Source organism: Aythya fuligula, chromosome 5 (assembly GCF_009819795.1).
Source record: "Aythya fuligula isolate bAytFul2 chromosome 5, bAytFul2.pri, whole genome shotgun sequence".
Classification (NCBI taxonomy): Eukaryota; Metazoa; Chordata; class Aves; order Anseriformes; family Anatidae; genus Aythya; species Aythya fuligula.
The window spans coordinates 59,239,923-59,258,700 of record NC_045563.1 but is presented as its reverse complement, the minus strand read 5'-3'; the positions used below and the strand labels follow the sequence as shown (position 1 = coordinate 59,258,700).

At 37.7% G+C, this 18,778-nt stretch overlaps 1 protein-coding gene and 1 long non-coding RNA gene across 2 annotated transcripts in view; one reads left to right on the top strand and one right to left on the bottom strand.

Moving 5' to 3' along the window:
- Positions 1 to 18,778, top strand: part of LOC116489470 — a 101,238-nt gene that overhangs the window by 58,485 nt on the left and 23,975 nt on the right. The gene's annotated exons all lie outside the window — the stretch shown is intronic.
- The window catches only part of SPON1 (spondin 1), a 179,325-nt gene continuing 162,333 nt past the window's right edge, over positions 1,787 to 18,778 (bottom strand). The window contains exons 8-16 of the mRNA XM_032187876.1: positions 9,080 to 9,281; positions 8,781 to 8,921; positions 8,252 to 8,327; positions 7,639 to 7,821; positions 7,113 to 7,283; positions 6,831 to 6,998; positions 5,764 to 5,928; positions 3,774 to 4,037; positions 1,787 to 2,966 (exon numbers count right to left, since the gene is read on the bottom strand). Of these exons, the coding sequence (XP_032043767.1) occupies positions 2,803 to 2,966; positions 3,774 to 4,037; positions 5,764 to 5,928; positions 6,831 to 6,998; positions 7,113 to 7,283; positions 7,639 to 7,821; positions 8,252 to 8,327; positions 8,781 to 8,921; positions 9,080 to 9,281 (1,534 nt within the window). The 3' untranslated portion in view covers positions 1,787 to 2,802. The remainder of the gene's footprint in view (positions 2,967 to 3,773; positions 4,038 to 5,763; positions 5,929 to 6,830; positions 6,999 to 7,112; positions 7,284 to 7,638; positions 7,822 to 8,251; positions 8,328 to 8,780; positions 8,922 to 9,079; positions 9,282 to 18,778) is intronic.

Genomic DNA, 18,778 nt, shown 5'->3' with positions numbered 1-18,778 from the left:
CCACAGTGAAAGGAAACCCGATTTATGTATTTATTGATTTATTTTTAGTGGACATTTTTGTGGGCATGTTCAGAAATATGTTACGCGTTTCCTACATGCCTACAGGTGTATTTGGACTATTCATCCTTTGGCAAAGGGAGTCATTAAAAGACAAAACAGGTTGATGAACTGGAACGAACATGAAGAATGAAGATAGCATTATTTTTAACCCATTATTTGCAATAGCTAGCACGATTCTGCAGGAGTAGCATGAACAAGTGGTAAGGGTTGATTGGATAAAATATAGTCTGTAAACTCACAGCATTTTTTTCCATGCAAGAGCCACTTTCTTCTTCAGCTCCCCCCACCCCAAACTCTCACTGAGCCAAGCATACAAAAAGCACTGCCACAGATTTCACAGCCGATGATTATTTTTATTAATGATCAGCCTCAGCTGGCCTAGTCTCTGTCAGACTCAGCAGGAACAGCTCACAAAGGTAGGTGGAGTATGGATTTAGGCTGCATGTGCAGCCCTGCCCTGGCTGGGCACCTAGCACTAATCGCTGTAGCTCTTTGCAACTACCCGTGTCTTCACCTGAAATATCTTCATCTGGTTGCTCCTCCTGTTTCTATATCAATCATTCCATTGAATTTCATTTTATTCAAATATTTTGGTCATTAAAAGGGTAACGTGCAAGGTAAGACCATAAATACATTACTTAGGGATGGTCTCGTTGCTACACTGTAATGGCAGTGCTGTAGGGACAAAAAAAAAAAAAAAAAAAGTAAAAATTTTTCAATAGGCACAAGGAGGCAAACTACCTTGGTATTATATTATTAAATGTGCCAAGCTGTGCAAAATGTAAAGTGTTTGGTTTTAGCATGAAACCGCTTTTTTTTTTTTTTGTCTTTTCTCCTGGTTTGGTTCACTGTGAGCTTGCACCCATTTCATTTAGCAGTGGCAGGAGAGGATAAACACTGCAGTGGTTCCATTTCCCTACCCCTACCTTCATTCCAGGCCTAAAAAAAAGCAGAAAAATACCTTGAGGGGGTGGGATATGACAGCTGTGGGAGTCCTGAGCAGCCCTTGTAGTGTCCAGTGGAGAAATGATGATGATCAGCCCTACAGCATAATGCAACCAGCCCATGTAGCTACGGGGAGGTAATGAGAAGATTCCCAGAGCAGCGGTGATGAAGTTGAACAGCCTCCGTGCATTGTGTTTCACATCAAATGTGGACGCTTAAAACCTGGGCATTGGGTTCTCAGAATTGTGACCAAGTGTTAAAAAAAGTGAGTAAATTATTTAAGACTGGTTTAAAGAGACTAAAATATGAATTTTTCTCCATTCATTTCTCTCAAGCTTGTTTTAAGTGTTAGCATCAACAGTCTATATTCAGTGCATTGTTATGATTTCTGTAGAGACATAGGTGTATGCTGCCTTTCCTGGACAAAAAGATAACCTGTCACCGTCATCTCTTACCATTAATGTTAAATTGTTAAACATACAGGAGAGAATTATATTCTAATACCAAGTGGAGCTCAAGATCTCACTGGTCTACATGTAGGGATAAGAGCTGAACTCTTCAGGAGATGGCGTAAAATAGCAAAAGCAATTAGAGTGGTGAGGAGCTCTATTTTCTAACCTCAGGCAGTTTGTTCATCGCTTACATGGCCAAGGAAGACATTTATCCTGGGTGGTACAAATGCAAATGTGCAATTCTCACAAGTGTAGTAATTTTTAGATCCTCTTAAACTCTGAGTTAAAAAAAAAAAAAAAAAAAAAAAAAAAAAAAAAAAAAAAGACACTGCTGTAAATATATTATTGTATTGATTTTTAATTTTGTTTCTAAGAGTGTGATTGTTTCATTCCAGAGGTTCCCTTCCCTTTCTTTGCTATAAGGGATGCAAAAGAACCTGTCTCACTTTTTCTCTACAGTTTTTATTATGTCAAAATCCTCTTTCTCGCTTCATTTGTGATCAACATTATCATGAAACTGAATCTACTTTTTTAGCATCTTTCACGTGGAAACCTTTCTGTGATACAGCTATTGTGACTCTCTGTGTTTGGACCAATTTCTATTAGTTCTGTAAGCATTTTGAGCAAGAGTGGGTAGACCAAACATGGGAATATGGCATCTAAACATATTATGATAGTCACAAGTTTTCTTTGTGTGCTGTGACTACGTAGTGGGCAGACGTCACTATTGAGCTGCACAGATTATTTAAGTTTTAAAGAAACAAAGACTGCTTTGCATGGAGCACAACATCCATGTGAACAAAAGTATATAGGATTATCATTATTATAACTATTAGCTTAACCCAATAGTGTAAAAAGATAAACATGCACCTTTAATATTATTGAACCAGCATTACTGAAATTATTCCTTGGCATAGTTGTGTAATCACATAGGCACTGCTTTGGATTTTCAAAATCAGATCAAGAGAGAAATCCTCCCACATATGAAACATGTCACTTTAACTTAGTTATGTTAATATGCATGCATCCCATGTCTTTACGAGTAGTATTTCTATATGGCTATTCCATGTCCACAGATACATCTGTATTTCAGTTAAATGACTCACAATGACTTACTATTTTTATGCATTAAGGGCTAGCTGGAGTATCAAAGATCTACTCTCAGCATTAATCTGTGAGGAAATATTTATAAAATATACTTCTTGCACCAGCAAGACTAAAAAGCAAACCACACTGCAAAAATGAAAACTAATATACACTTTGTATATTTTTTGTTGTTTTAAAAACCAAACCAAGGTTGACTTTCCATTTAGCTCAGAGTGCATCACTTGGAAGCCTTGTTTTGCTAACAAGGATGAACATTGCATGCTCTTAGCTCCTTTTTGTCTTTGCAGCTAGTAAACTGAGTACTTTTGGATCTCTTCTTTACCATCATGTAGCGTTCCTGAATTCCACCTCCACAGAGCGTAGAACATTCTGTCCAAGCAGTCCATGGTTTCAGCCTACAAACTGGGAGAAGAAAAAAAAAAACATTTGATTGTGTACCACTATGCATGTCTGCACACTTACATCCTTGGAATTTAAGATAGCATATTGCCTAGTTTATTACAGCAGGCAATTAAGGAAGCCAGTTAAATATATTCAAGATATATCTGAAAAACATTGAAAATTGTATTTAAAAAGATATTTACTGTCTACATTATAAAACAAATACAGTTAAGAAACTGTTATATGTCAGACAATCATGAACCAGAAATTAGCAATGACTCATATCCTGATAATGTAAGGTATAAAGTCAATATAAGATACTATGTTTTACTGATTAGTGCTTGAATACTGTCCCTTCCTGAAGACAGAGCACATCTCCCTGAGCAGTCTCAGCCCGAATCAAGTTACTAAGGTAGAAGGCTGATCAATCTTGAAATTTAGCATTGAATCCAGGAACAAATACTTCCAAAGTTTGAAGGTAACCAGATGCAAAGATTATTATTAAGTCCCATAGACATTACAATCAATCCTTTGCCAGATCTCAATTCTACATTCTTCAGATTCTACACTTTGTAGGGAAGGAGCTAAAATATTATCCGTGATGATGTGGAAATATGTGAACCTTTCTCTGTTGTGCCCTAAACTCATGTTGCACTTTTGTAATGACAGCCAAACACTGAAACTGATGTACTTTGCTGCTATAAATTTCCCTGAACTGCAATAGTGAAAAAAAATTATCACAGCACGAAGGAGGAGCTGCTCACAAACTCTTTCCCGTTACACACAAAAGTCAGACATGAGCATACTAAGTAATGGTTTCACACTCACCTGGATATTGCTCGCTATCGATATTTTTTTTCGCTTGTTCACTTCTTCTTTTCTCCCGAGCTTCTTTCCAGCGCCTTTTTTCCATACCTGGGCCTCTGAGGCATTTCCTTACTCGACATTTTGTACGTTGGACAGTTTCTGGGCAAGCTGTTCCTCCAAACTGTGGTTCTATTTTAATCATTCTTGTCCTGATCATGTGGCCCTTTCCACATGAGGTATTGCATTCAGACCACTGGGACCACTCTGTTAGCTCACAGTCGATGGCTGCAAAGAATGAGAAGTATTACACAAAATCTGTGTTAGCTGCCAACCTAAACATAAGGTCAAAAAAAACCATACAGATGTGCCCAATGAGCATCTGCATCCTAAATACGGGAATGCAACTTACACCTCCAGTGTTTTCAGCAAATTTTGTGAGAGTACACATCAAAAATGTTCTGAAGCCATCTCTAGCAGAAATATTTTTTGATGCTTTCCCCAATTTCTTTTTCCAGAGAGGTGCTGGCAGACCACTAACCTTACAACAAACATGTAAATAATTTTCCTGTGCCACCTTCAGTTTTCCAGTCTGTATATATGTCTGTTTTATAATGAAAAGGTGCTAAAAAAACAAGTTAGTTAGATTTACAAACTATCTGTTACCTGAAATACAAGCCTTGCTTTACTGATAGATGTAGAGCTTTAAACTGATCTGCTTTGAGGCTCTGAGTAAAGCAGAAGAGGAAACAAAACAAACAAAACCCCAAACATAAAGGAGCTTTTTAAAGCAGAACAGATGGAAAAGAACTTGTATCATATTTTTATCAGTGTAGTGCAGTACGCAAAGGTTAGTAATACCGCTGTGTCTTAAAAGTTTTTGTCCTTTTAGTGCTGCTTATTCACAGGCCCTGTGAATAGTAATCAAAATGATATTTCACATTATTTAAGAAAAGCTGAATTAGCAAATTGCAGTAGAAAAGCCTTTTCTAGCCAATACTTTCTGTGATAAATAATGTAATCAGATATCATGCCTCATAAACCTGCTGGCAACAGTGCACTAAAAGTTATCATCTTATTCATTCAGCAATGCCTTAGGCTATCACTCCTCACCAAGACTGCAAAGCAACTAGAAATCACCACCACTCGAGAAGGGGGAGATGTTAGTGGAATAAGGTATAAAATCAACGCAGCTGCCTCCACACCATCCGCTGGCCCATACGACATTGAAAGTTGCAAAGAGACGTAGGTCAGGAAAGAGGCTAAAATACAGTTCAGAGATGTATCAGAAATGGAGCTTCTTTTGTGTTCACTCTTAGAGCTGCAAGAATTACACAAGTGATATGCTAATCTTCTCTCTCCTTCCTTGGGCACATTCTGCATTTGAGTAAAAAAATAGGCTTTATTAATTCTGTTTGTTTACTATTGGGAAGTGAACAAGCTGTTGCCCAAAGTGGTAGTATTGTATCAAATATGGAGTAACCATACACCTAAAGCAATATTGGTAATCACCATAGGACTGAGTAAGTTGAGATGAAAACATGGTCATATTCCATCTCTCAGCAGCCAAAAGTGTGCAATAAAAACAAAAAACAAACAAAAAATCCACAGGAGAGAACACTTTCATATTACATGCCCTTGTGGGCTGACAGGAGTAATACACATAGAGAGCAAGACTCAGCGCAAGACTGCATCAAATCGTTTACAGAATTCAAAGAGACAAGGAATGCTCCAATTGTGCCCCACCCCCCAAAAAAAACAGAACAAACAAACACACACACAAAAAAAAATTGAAACATAGAATTAGTGTATATAGCATTCTGGAATTCAGAGAGCATTTAGCTAAAACTTTCAAATAATTATATTTTATAGCCAAAGTTAATCAGGAAAAAATTGTCCATCAAGTAACTATATTTGAAAATAATTAAAAACCCTATGTTAACAAATGCTAGTTTGGAGCCATAGACTAACACATACAAAGAGGCCTTCTCTTTCCCAGGTTCCCCACACTTACGGCATTCAGGCAGCATGCATTTTTCTGCTTGCTCCAGTTCCTCATTGCAGTCCCCAAGCTCAGCTGCAGATTTCAGCATTCTTTGCCGGGTGCGCATTCCCTTCCCGCACGTTACGCTACAGTCGCTCCATTCAGACCATGGGGAGAGTAGGCAGGGAATAGTGTCTAATATGAAAATAAAAAGGTAATGAATGTTTGTTAGACCCCGTCTACAAAGGTATACGTTTTGAAAATAACACAGATGAAAAATATACTTCTATCTTTCATCTGCCTGCAACCAGTCACACTTTGCTGTCACTTTGGACAAAATGAATCACAGGCTGAATGATGTTTCTGCAGAAGCTCAGAAAAAGAAAAATTAAAAGGCTTGCTTGGTTTTAATACTTTTTCTTTGCTATGTTTTTCTCCATAAACATGAATAAGGTTGTTCTCCACCTTATTCATCTCTGTAAAGTCCCAGTGCTTGCAGGGAATAAATAGTTTAAGAAATAAGTTTTGATAATAATTTCTGTAAAAAGCCTTTATTCTTCCCATGCCCAGAACCAGAAATCAAATTGGTGTAGTCTAAGATAGGATATTTATTTATTTATCTTCCATGCTTTAGCTACCAAAAATCGTTTATACCTTAATTTCTTTTTGTCTTTGATGAAAATCTTACCATCTCTTACTGTAACACAATATTAATAGACAGGGTAAGGGGGAGGCTGGCTGGTTGCACAAAAGGTGCACCTCAATTTCTGAACTGCTCACAGGCTAAAATGAGAGGACATGGTTTTATTCTAGCCATAAATAGATCGCATATCCCATAAAATTAGAGTTGCTTATGTATGGCTTGTGAATACACACACCACTGTATGGGTAATACAGTAACAGCACACTGAATATGTTTTACTGATACTCTCATTCTGTTGATGAAAGCAGCATATAGCGCATGTTCCCTATGGGATCTAATTTGAAGAACAGGAAAAAGTGATGTTGTGTCTAGTTTAGCTATGTTCTGTGGCGTGATGGAGGAATGTGTCAGAAACAGCCTCTGTAGCAGAAGAGGTGAATTCACGGACACTTACGGCATTCAGGCATCATGCATTTCTCTGCCTCTGTAGTTTCTGCCTTGCACATAGATCCATCAGCAGGAGTCATCTTGATCATTCTGTGTCGTCTTTTCATTCCTGTGCCACAGCTCGCGCTGCATTCATCCCACTCTCCCCATTCAGTGACAAGGCAGCTGCTAGGGGCTATTCAAAATGGATAGAGAAAATCCTTCACTGGTAGAGCTCACATAAAAAAAAAAGGTTCAGGCAGCGATCCTGCTATTGGCTGGATTTTACAAAGCTAAATGAAATACTTACAACATTCCTCATTTACAACACATTTCTCAGTCTCTTCAGTAGGCACTTTGCACATAGAGCCATCTTCAGGGAATTGTTTTACATATCTCTCTCTAGAGCGCGTTCCCATTCCACAGGAAACACTACAGGGGGACCATGTAATCCAGTCAGACATCATGCAAGTGGAACCATCTAAAATACAGAGGACCATTTCAATTGCTAATATTAACATGTGTGCTGTCCACTCTCCTGATAAATTTGTAGCTGCCCGTTAATGTGCAGTGTTGCTTTTATGCCTCCTCACACATTCTGTCTTCTCTATCGCTTACTTTACTCCTTTCCTTTTATAATCCTGTGCACTTCATGCACCCACTCAGCTGAACTGCAGAGCTGACCACAGACCTCTTCAATTTGCATTCTTCTGCAATTATTCTTATTTTTGACATATCCCAAATCTTATGGCAACCAACAGCTTTGAGAACCTTAAAGGAAAAGTAAGAGTGGTCCCTATTCCACAAAATGTTCTCCACCCTTTCCTCTTGATTACCTTCATCACTGCAGCCTGGACCCATGCATGGCTGAAAATCTTGGGTGTCTGGACATGGCACACTCAGGTCCAGCTGAGCTTTAAGCATTCTCTGCCTCATCCTCTTGCCCTTTTCACAGGTAGAAGAGCTGCAGGCTGACCACGGGGACCAGTTGGAATATATGCAGGTCTCAGGGGTGTCATCTAAAAATAAGAAAAGGCAGTAAACATTAAAGCATATAATTTTCCATTTGATTCTCTTTACTTGGCTACTGATTACTTTAGATGTTAATATAATACATTATTTCCTTCTCTATTTAAAACTGCTCCGTTTTAACCCAAAAGAAAAAAAGAAAGTCAAATTTGATTTTAAAGTTATCATTTTATTTGTTGAACCCCAAAAGGGTTATCTTCTATTACTTTTACTGTTAATGTTATCTGCCAGGTATACATTTGATGCCTTTTCTGTAAGAGGAAAGGCTAATAGCATATACCAGAAAAGATGGAAAACTAAATCACTTTTTGACACTGAGAGGGTCTTCTGCTTCTGTCAGTTTTTTACTTTATCTAGAAATAATAGCGGAGAATGGAACAAAATATAAATTACTACAACACAAACTAATTTGAAAAGTACCTTCTTCTTTTTCTTCTGGTGCTAGATCTGCCACAATATCATCTATGTTATCAGGTACAATATTGCACTGCTCTCCCTGCAAAGAAGTGATTGTGGAGATTAGATACAGCAAACTCATGTGTATGCAGACAGAGGGGCTAAGACGGTACCCTGTGAGGCACTACAGGATCAGCAGTAACAACAGGATACACTGAATAACTCCTTACATCATCATGTAAGTTTTTCTTTTTTTATCCTCTAATTCTTGTGTATTAAAAACAAACAACAAAAAACTGTAACTAAGCAGATGCACTAATTACCAGGAATAGGATAAACAGCATATTTAGACAGTTTTAAATTTAGGAAAGTTTTAGGTATTTTCTGCCACTGTCTTTGTTGGAGGTAGGTTAGGGATTGCAGATTTGGTGGGAAGAGGAAGAATAGATTTTTGTCTGAGAGAGTGTGGTTTTGTTTCCTTGAGGATTTTATATATCTATGTATATACAATATCTTTAAATATATTTTATATAAATATACATGTATGTTATACCTTGCGTGCAATTCTCTCAATGACAACTCTGGCTACCAGCTTAATAGAGCCTCCTTCTGGATCATAAAAAGGACTTTGAGGGTGATCTAAGCTTGTAAGCGGTCTGATCTTCTCTTGAGGAACTGTAGGTTTGTTAGGCGACTGCAATCAAAAAGAAAATAAAAACATAAATAGGATTTAAAAAGAAACTAGTAGAGTAGCATAAAGATAAATATGGCATTACTTTGGATTAAATAGCTTTCGTTCTTCACTGCTTTAAGGTAAACTTATGTAAAATACATTACAAATAGTTCACATACCTCATAGGTAACTCCACTGTCTGTGCCGGCGTCCCAGGGTATTAAATCCTGAACAACTTTCTGAACCCAGCCACAGTCCTTGGTGCAGAGGTCTTCAGCCGACAGGCCCACATTCCAGTCCGGGCTGGGCCCAAGCATGGTGAGGAAGGACATCAGGTGCCGGTGGCGATCAACAGAAAACTCAGCAGAGGGAGCAGCTCTCCTGCAGATTGGACATGGGAAGGCTATTACCAACTGAATTCAAGTTAGCTGTTAGAGGGCAGTGAAGCCAGTGCTGCAAACTGAACTAGTGAACACGGGCATGACTCTGTGTGTCTGGTGTGCAGAGATGGAGGAGCAGGCAAGGGAGAGGACGAATACTGCGCTCTGTATTTTCGGTCTCCACGTGCCATCTGAGGAACAGCCTTGGCACTGTTTAGGGAGGTGTACAGCTTAGTGGGTGAGACAGAGCTAACAGTAACAACCTGCAGCAGTGTGCTTATGCCTCAAGTAGAGGATAATAATAATAAAACCTCTTAGGACACAAAAATTTGAAGAGAAAACAAACAAACAAACAAACAAAAAAAAAACAGGAATCATGCTGAGGTTCTGGTCGCTGGGATGCTTTTGTAACACCCCAGTTCCCCAGTGCAAACAGATCATACAAATCCCAGTGCTCAAAGATCTTGGAAGTTTGTGTCTGTGGAAAAAAGCGCTCATTAGCAGAGTTTTAATGCTCATGTAAGTGAGAGATTAATGGCTACTGCCAGTCCTGGAGAGGTCAGCCAAGGCTTCTGCAGGTTTCTGCCAGCGCATCTGAAAGCATCTCTGTTCATCCAGCCTTTGTCAAGCATTCTCTTGGGAAGGAATCGCGCTGAATCACGCAGCGCGCTGAGATGCTGAGGAGCAACTATCTCAGTCCTATGCAAAGAGACATTAAAATCAGGCCTGAACTGAAGGTTTCTGTTTAACAGCTGAAAAGCTGGAACTCTTTGTGGCACTTTTCCCACGAACAACAACAAATGCTGAGTTATTTAACATGATTTTGGCAGTCCTATTCCACCAAAAATTAGCCTGTCAGTGCAAGTTTCCCTCAGTTACAGGAACTACTTACGGGTTTGATACAGCATCAGATTGTTTTGGGGTTTTGTTTTCTCCAGTTTTATGCTAAAATGCATTGCTTTAGGAACATACAGACCACAAATGTTTATTTTTAAATGTAAGCTCCTCCCCCCTCCCCCCCCCCCCCCCCCCCCGTATTCTTTACCTAGTTTTTGGGGGGCTAGGTACCTGCATAGTGCACACACACTGTTCTTTTCCAACCATAAGAAGTTTATTCTTCCTATAAACATTTGCCGCACTGTAAAAGTGGAATTTTTTTGCTTGTGCATTTATTCTGGCTCCTAGTACTCTCAGTACAATTAAAAACAAACAAACCAAAACAGTCCCAGGATGGTGTTCTTGAGTACTTATCATGCAGTTTCAAAATGTAAGATGCCTAAGAAGTTAGTGTACCTACTTTCCCCTCAAGAGGAAAGTTGCATACAAAGGCAGTTGTTCATGGGTAAAATGTCCTGGCCACCTCTGTTCTGGGGTCTTCAGACACTCTTCTACTCAGAGTCTTTAATGCAATGTAAGACAATTTGTGCCGTAAGAAACAACTTCTAAGAGTTTGGTGACACTAATCCTACCTTTCCCAGAAAGAGATGCAAGTGGCTTTTTTGTTTCCCATGACAGAACTCGGATTTCAATGGAACAATTGCTCTAATGTAAAGTAATAAAAATAATGAATGAAGGTATCATCTGCTCCCTGTTAATACAGCATCCTGTTATATTTATTTGTCAAGTACGTAGCAGTTATTCTTACATTACATATACATTATTAAAAAGCCTACCTGACTTTAATTAACTACAGGACTTACTACCTTATGCGTGTTTCTAAGAGCTCCCTAAAGGAATTCTGTATTTAAAACTACACAGCAGAAGTCTAAACTATACACAGTTTAAAAAAAAAAAAAAAAGTATTTGTATACCTGATCTTATGTTTAAGAACATGTCTAAGAAGTGTGTTGCAGAATAGGGACCCAGATCAGCTCTTTCAGGGGAAGAGTTAGGGCAGCGTGGAGCCACCGTCTGCTGGGTCTAGCACCTGAGATAATATTGAGTTAGTAAGAACGTGTTTCCTGACGTTACATTTCCTGACATTACATTTCCTGACATTACATTTCAAAGTGCTGTGCAGACACGCTCTCAGGAATCCAGGAAAGGCAGACACATTTATACTATTTGCAAGCAGAGGGTTTGAAATCACTTGAAGACTACTTTAGACACATTGTAATGGAAATCTTTCGTCACTTGTTATCCCTATGATAGGCAAGGTACAATTAAGTCCTTGAGTGTTTTGTTAGGAAAGTAAATATTAATCACGTTATTAAACACACAATTAATTTTGAATTATATTAAGTCCACCTGTAGCAATATTTTGAAACTGACACAACTGAGTAGGAGATGCTCTGCCTACACGACTTTGCATGTACTTAATTGTACCGCTGATCCTGAGGCTCTCGTAGCTCTCCAGCTTTAGGACACTGCAGAAAGCAGCTGTGTTCTGCTCCTTCTTTAAGATTTTTATCCATTTTACGGTATTTTATCCCATGACTGACCCGTAATGCAGATATTTAAAATAAATAAAGGATGCACGGAAGCAAGTTTTCTCATTTTCCTTCCTCCACTCTTGTTTAGCTGTACACAAATGGCACACACTTTGTTTGCAGTACACCATAACGTGCTAACTTAGACATTTCAAAATTTTTGATACGAAGAGTATAAAAGTATGTGTCATCATAAAATACATTTGTTCAGCTTGCTACCTTATTCTAGTTGTTACTTTCTGCATGGACACCTGCAAGCAGGATACCTTGTGAATTTGAACTATTTGCAGTATCTGCATGAATGATGACTTTATGAAGCTGGCAAGAACCCAGACCCTTCCACACATACCTCAACAACACATCTGACTCAGGTGTCCTAAAATTGGCCTGTGGATCTCCCTGAAGGAAACCAGTCTGTAAATGTGCACAAGTGCATGCTAAACCCCATCTTTTTCACTTCCATATTGTGAACGCACCTAATAAAAACAAAATAGGAATGTAGATCATCTTTATCTCTGCTTTCATTGCAAGTAAATATTGCCAGTTTAAGTCCTTTACATTTCGAGGCATTTTTAATCTGTCAGAGGTTGAATGTTTGCTAATGCCTACAAGAAAAACATAAGGTTTATAACTGAGTTGATTTTGCTGTAAAAGACAAACTTGGCTCATTTCCTTCCCCTACACACGTACGTGCATAAAAATAGAGGTGAATATGGGTTGCAAAGCAAATCCTAAACTCTAGGTAACATCCTTCAGAGCCCCACAGGGCTGGGATTGCTGCTTTTTTTTTGCTTGAAGCAGGCTGTACTTTTCCACTGTGAGCCCGATCAGCCTGCTGACAATTCCTGTCACATAACCCAGAGTGAAGCAAAGTACTAGACAGTGTCCTGCATCCTAATTTTTCCCCATTTTCTTTATTTTATTCTATTTTCTCTTTGCTAGCATTATTTGGATCTCCAGCTATAGGGATGACACAAACTCAGCAAGACAAGAAAAATGCTTCTCCCCCCTCTCCCTCTATTTTCTTTAAAAAAGGTTAAGAGAGCACAACCATGACTTTGCTTTACAAGTTTTTTTTCCCTAGGTGAAATATATAGTTGCTGATGCCATCTGCTGGGAGTGGGGGGGTTAAGAAAGTCTTTGACAATGCAATAGAAAACACAACTGTCTGCAAGACATATTTTCGAGTGTTGAACCAAGTTTGCCGTGTTCTAATGCTTTGCCTATAAAATGTACTAAAGCACGGCTAAGGAAGGTGATTGTGGAGAGTTAGTGGATAAAAACAGTAAAAATAATATTTTGCTGAATAAACCTTTAGGTTACTTTTCGTTTACTATTTGAGTAGAGCACCCGGATATACTTTATGCTGCAGGGAAACAGCACAGACGCCACAGAACAGCTTCCAGGAAAAGAAACTGGAGTCGGGCTAAACACCGGTGTCAGCTGCAGCAGTGAGAGGTTAATGGGAGAGGGAAGGCTCAGAAACCTGTTATCTTTCATGACTGTTTCTCCAGGCAAATACTGTGTGGTCAAGGCTTTGCATGTTAAGGCAACACATTCGCTTAGGAAGGGAGTTAAAGAGGAGCAACAAGTCTTAAAACATCCCATAGGGTTTCTTATAGAACATGCATCTAAAAAGTTCTAGGCGCTTAGGAAATCAGTTCCTGATCAATTAATCAAAGCCACCCATTAGTTGCCTCCCCCAGAAGTTCTTTGAAGCACCCGCACCACCAACCAGCTTTTGAAACTGACTCCTAACACAGGTTGTAACCTACAAGTTGTGCCACGCTGTACTTGGATTGAATTCTCAAGTTAATTAAATCCTAGCAATGTCCGACATTTAATGCAAGCACATTGTGCTAGCCACAAAGGCATAACAAGTGGTACTAAAATACCAATGAAGTAAACCCTCTATTTTTTAGCTAAGAAATAAGTTGACTGCATACAACATTAGGTGAATCTTTGTGGTTTTTTGTTGTTGTTGTTGTTGTTGTTGTTTTTTTTTGTTTTTTTTTTTTTGAGGCTTACACTACATCAGGTATACTTTTTCCAGGATGAATGACCTGTTTATTCAACTCAGAGCATTTTGCTGTTGATACAAATAACACTACGAGCATGGAAACACATTTCCTTGACCTTCCAATTCTGCACCTACTGCCTACCAGCTGCACGTCCACAGCATCTGCTTTACTGAATGAACCTTAAAGTCACAGCATCCTGAAAAGTGCACTGGCTTTGAAGAAAATAAATGAAAATGAAGAATTTGAAATGGAGCAGAAAATACTGCTCTCCCAGAAGTCTGCAACTAACAAATTAGATGACTTATTTAGGTGATACATTACAAAAAACATAAATTCATGCAAAAGACTTAGGACCATTACATAGACAAAAATAAGTTGCATCAACACAAAAACAGAATCTGAGAGCTGCATAGAAAGAGAGAGAAAATCCTCCTATGTTCTGCTTAAAGGCACAGCAGGTAAGCAATTAACCTAAGGAATTTAACCTTAATTTACACATGTCCATATCCCAAAAAAAAAAGAACCAGGGAAAAGAAAACTACAATAAAATGAACGCTGAGTCAATGAAATTTGACTGACGGCACATAAAAAGGTTGAAATGTACTTTAATGCCAAGCTGTTATTGTCTGAGTAGCACATCAGAGGTGGTGACAGTAATAGTCTATATTGTTTCATAAAGAGTGAAGAAAGCTGTGATAAATTCTTAGCCATTTACCAGAGGGGAGGGTGGGGGAAGGCCTGCATCATAGTCTCTTACTTTGCTGTACATCAGCTATTAAAATGAAAATAGTGCCTATAACCAGCTACAAGACATGGATATGCACTCGTGTACACAGCTGGGTAAGGGATTACATCATTACCACTGGCATTAAAGCCACTAATCAGAACAAATGCAGCTATGAAATAAATAGCATTATTCTGAATATTTTTGAAAATCATTACAAAAGCGAGGGGCTTTGTACAGCAGGTTCTTTATGGCCCTTTTTTTTTTTTTTTTTTTTGTATTGACAGCTAAACGTACCTTGAATGCTACTTTATATAACGATACCTTTTTAATTAACATGCCGTCTATTTGCTTTAATACCTTCAGCGTGGTTCTAATTTAACGATATGATTAAGAAATGTGAACAGGCTTTCACTGATAGGAAAAAAGATCTCAGCTATCTCGTTAGGATTGCAGTTTCTGACAATGGCCTGTTCCTAACTATGCTTGCCACAGGTTGGTACAAACCAGTTCGGTGTGGTTATCCCACTTGGTGCTGTCAGCTCAGGCAGCATTTTTATGTTTCCCTGGTCCCTGTGTAATCCCTGAAGATGTCCAGCATCTCCCCACCGATACACATTCCATTTCATCAAACCTGCAAATGCTTTTTGGTGTCTGGACAAGTGAATGAGGCTAAATTATATTCCTAAGTATGAAATGAGATAAAGACTCATTTCTTTTATTAATTTTAAATTTTGCATATAGATTCTGTTCGCTAGAAATTTAACTAGTAAATTGTTAAATTTAGTAAATTGTTCCAGTTACTTGGTGCATATGCAGGAAGAAGGGCAGAGGATTAGTAAATAGGCACAGACTAGTGTAAAAAAAATGCATACATGACTACTCACATATTACGAAGGGAAATTATTTTGGCTCAAGGAAAGACAACAGATGGTTGGGAAAAAAATATAAAACAGTAACTATCAATGGGAGGAAGATGTAAGGAAAACAAAAGAAAAGACAGAATGGGATGAGTAACTTTGTTTTAACTGATGACCATTACTATCCACGAACAAACCGTGTAAAGTTCTTGCAGTGATTGTTAGGAAGTCTTTTCTATGTTTTAATATGCAACTTTTTTTCCTGCCTAGTGACATTTGAATTTTAAATAGAAAGTAAATGGTAAGTGATAGAAAATGGAACTGCCATATGTGCTTGCTCTGACAAAAAAAAATGATTGAAACATTATTTTTTTTCTTTTCCAGCAAACACATATGTTCTGCCTTACTTTTTGAGATTGAATTATGAATTTCTTTATGTGGGTGTCAGACCATCTGCCAAACAATGAAATTTCCCTAACTCTTAATAATACACATAACAGTTAAGACATTAACTCTTTTTATAGGTATGGTGTGATTTTTTGATTAGGCTTTACTCAAAACCTAACCAATGTATGTGACTATAACTGTGGAGACTTTGGTAAACACAGTACTCTACAGTAGCATGCAACTTTGTGCTGGAAGAGGTAGAAATTTGCAGAGGACTATGCTAGACTTGTGGTGCTAGTATACAACTCAGCATTAGTTAATCTTGTTTTCTGTTAAAAATAAGAGACTATGCTCTGTATTTAAGTTGAGATCCATAGACCCATTAAAATAGGCTAACCCAGCTATGAGGACAGCATATGGCGTAGAGTTTACTCATCCTCACTAACTTCCTAAAATGTTAATACAGTGGAAATTCATATGGTTAAAAACCTTTGTCTTAATTATCCAAATGTATATCTGTATTTTGAGCTCAACTGAATTCAATTTCAGATTTAGATGAGTTATCAAACCTGGTAAAAATGACAATTATTTTATATGCATTTTTAAACTGTGTTCGCTGAGACTTCAAGTTTTTCTTCTGGTTTTAGTGAAACAAGTACTTCTGCTCTAAAAATGTTAGGGAGATTTTCTGTTTTCAGTATAAGACCATAAAGTTACCACTTAAATCAGTTTCTTACATGAAAACTTTCATTTTGAAATCAAGGCTTTTTAAATGAAGTGTTTTGATTAGCTCTGCTGATGCATAAAGCTATCATGCAACACAAATGACTCCTGCACGCAGCTGTCAGGAGGACATCGACACTTCTGGGAAACTTCCAAAGCATGTCCCCTAAACCTCAGCACATTCTGCAAGCCAGGACCACCTGATGATTTGGGGGAAAATGGTGGTTCTTAAGACAGCACATCACCATTGAGGTGGAGAAATATCCTGCAGGAAGGCATGGTATTACCACAGAAAGCTTTCAGACCTCAAAGGCAGGCATTTACCGTTGCCAAATGCAAAGCTGGAGCACTCAGAATTGGTTTGCAGCTCCAGAGAGGTTTATCAGAAGGCACAACAACTAACTTTTTCCCCCATATATATATATTTTCTAGATCAGATTGTCCTTTATGCATTACTATTTCTGATTAAACTTGGGGTTAAATTCTTCTATTTTTGCCAATATTAAACTTCACTGGATTCATCCCAGCTATCTAAAAAAATCACAGAAGGAGAAAATAGCTGAGCTAGACACACCATCGTGTTACCATAGGAACAAGCAACTCTGTCTGGCCTTCTCATTCCTCTCATTTTGTACACAAAATCCCCAAACTTTGAAAATGTTTCTTAGTACTGCAGTCTCTTATAGTGGAAGGAAACTTCATTTGCGTCTGGACTGGCAGATATTGGATTTAACCCCATTTTAGGCTAGGCAGTGCAACGTGACAGTGGAAGATAATGAGAGGTCGGGATTTGTGGAAAAAGTCTAGATCTTTAGAAATAAAAAGTAAAGACACACATGTTGTAGTGGCACTATAGAAATAAAAAGTAGCCAGGAAAAAATCAAAATATACACTTTACAGAACATTGAGTTTGGAGGAGGGGGAAAAGTAACAAAAATCTTTGCATCACATGCTATTCGCAGGATGCATGCCATCAAACTATTTAAAATATTTAACTATTGGGTGCAAATAGTACATCCATGCTTGGGAACAATTACACCTAAAAAGCACAGAGCTACCAGAATATGGTGTTTTAATTATTTATTTATCTATATATTTTTTTATGGCTTTATCTCTTTATAGTAGTACTTTATCTAAGTACTACTTACTCAGTAGTAGGTATGATAGCATCCCTAAAAAGCTCTGCAGGAATTTATTGTTTTATTATAATTATTATAATTAACTGGATTTTTTTAAAGTCTAAAATGAGAAATATTGATTATTATAATAGCACTCCTGTTCCCATGTGAGCAGTTCAGCATGAAACTTGAGATTTAAGATAGAGCATTTTCATCATCTCCGCTAACAAATATTTTGCTAGAAAGCATTCTTCCATACAGGATTATGACAAAGAGATCTCAATGAATAAATTGAATACATAAAACTAAAAAAAAAATAAATTAATTGACATGTTTTCATTTATTCTGTAGATAATTTATTTTCCGTCTCAGAAATGGAATCTTTCTGCCTTTATTATATTTCCTATTAAAGCTTTTAATTTGAAGAAGCTTGCTTCTAAGGAAATAGGTTGGATTCAGAACAGTCCTATGACTCTAGTTTTAGGATTTTTTTCACTTCAGGATTTTTTTTTCCCACTCATAATTAATGGAAGAAAAATGTCACATTGTAGAATGACTAAAGAATAAGTGTTTCATCATCTACACTAGTCTGTGATATATAAACTGAAGTCTTTTTGCAAGAGTAATATTGGCCAGGATACAGTGTGCAAATGCTGGTTCATATACGCTGCCTTCTTCCACTTCTTGCAGTTTCACCAAAATGTCTCACTTTTACTATTGTGAATTGTTCTGCATTCCAGAAGGTCTCAAACTGAAAATGTTTCCCCCATCAGTGTGAGCTCTGCATTCTGAATTTGTTCTCACATTCTTTTTCCAGCTTCCACTGCATCTTTCCTAAAACTTTTGTTCATCCACTTATGCTTTCTATGACGTCTCAAATACGGTTAGTTTCAGAAGAAATAATGAGCTACCACACAGTAACAAGTGACCAGGGGAATACTGAGATCTTTACACATTCATTAAACTTGGTCAGATGTAAATGAGTTTTTCAAGTCATTGATTATCAAGTCATTTTTCCGAAACATGGCAATACAAGACCTTTGTAGTTAAATAACTATTATAACATTTTAAATGTAAGTAAAACACTGTACTTCCCTCTAGCTTGGCATGGAAATTTCAATCCGAATACTTAATGTACAGTGAAATTAAACCAACAGAAAATAAGGTATTGTATTAAGTATCATGCAAGGTGAACTCTAACTGATACATAAAATTTCCTGTATTTTACACTCGCTA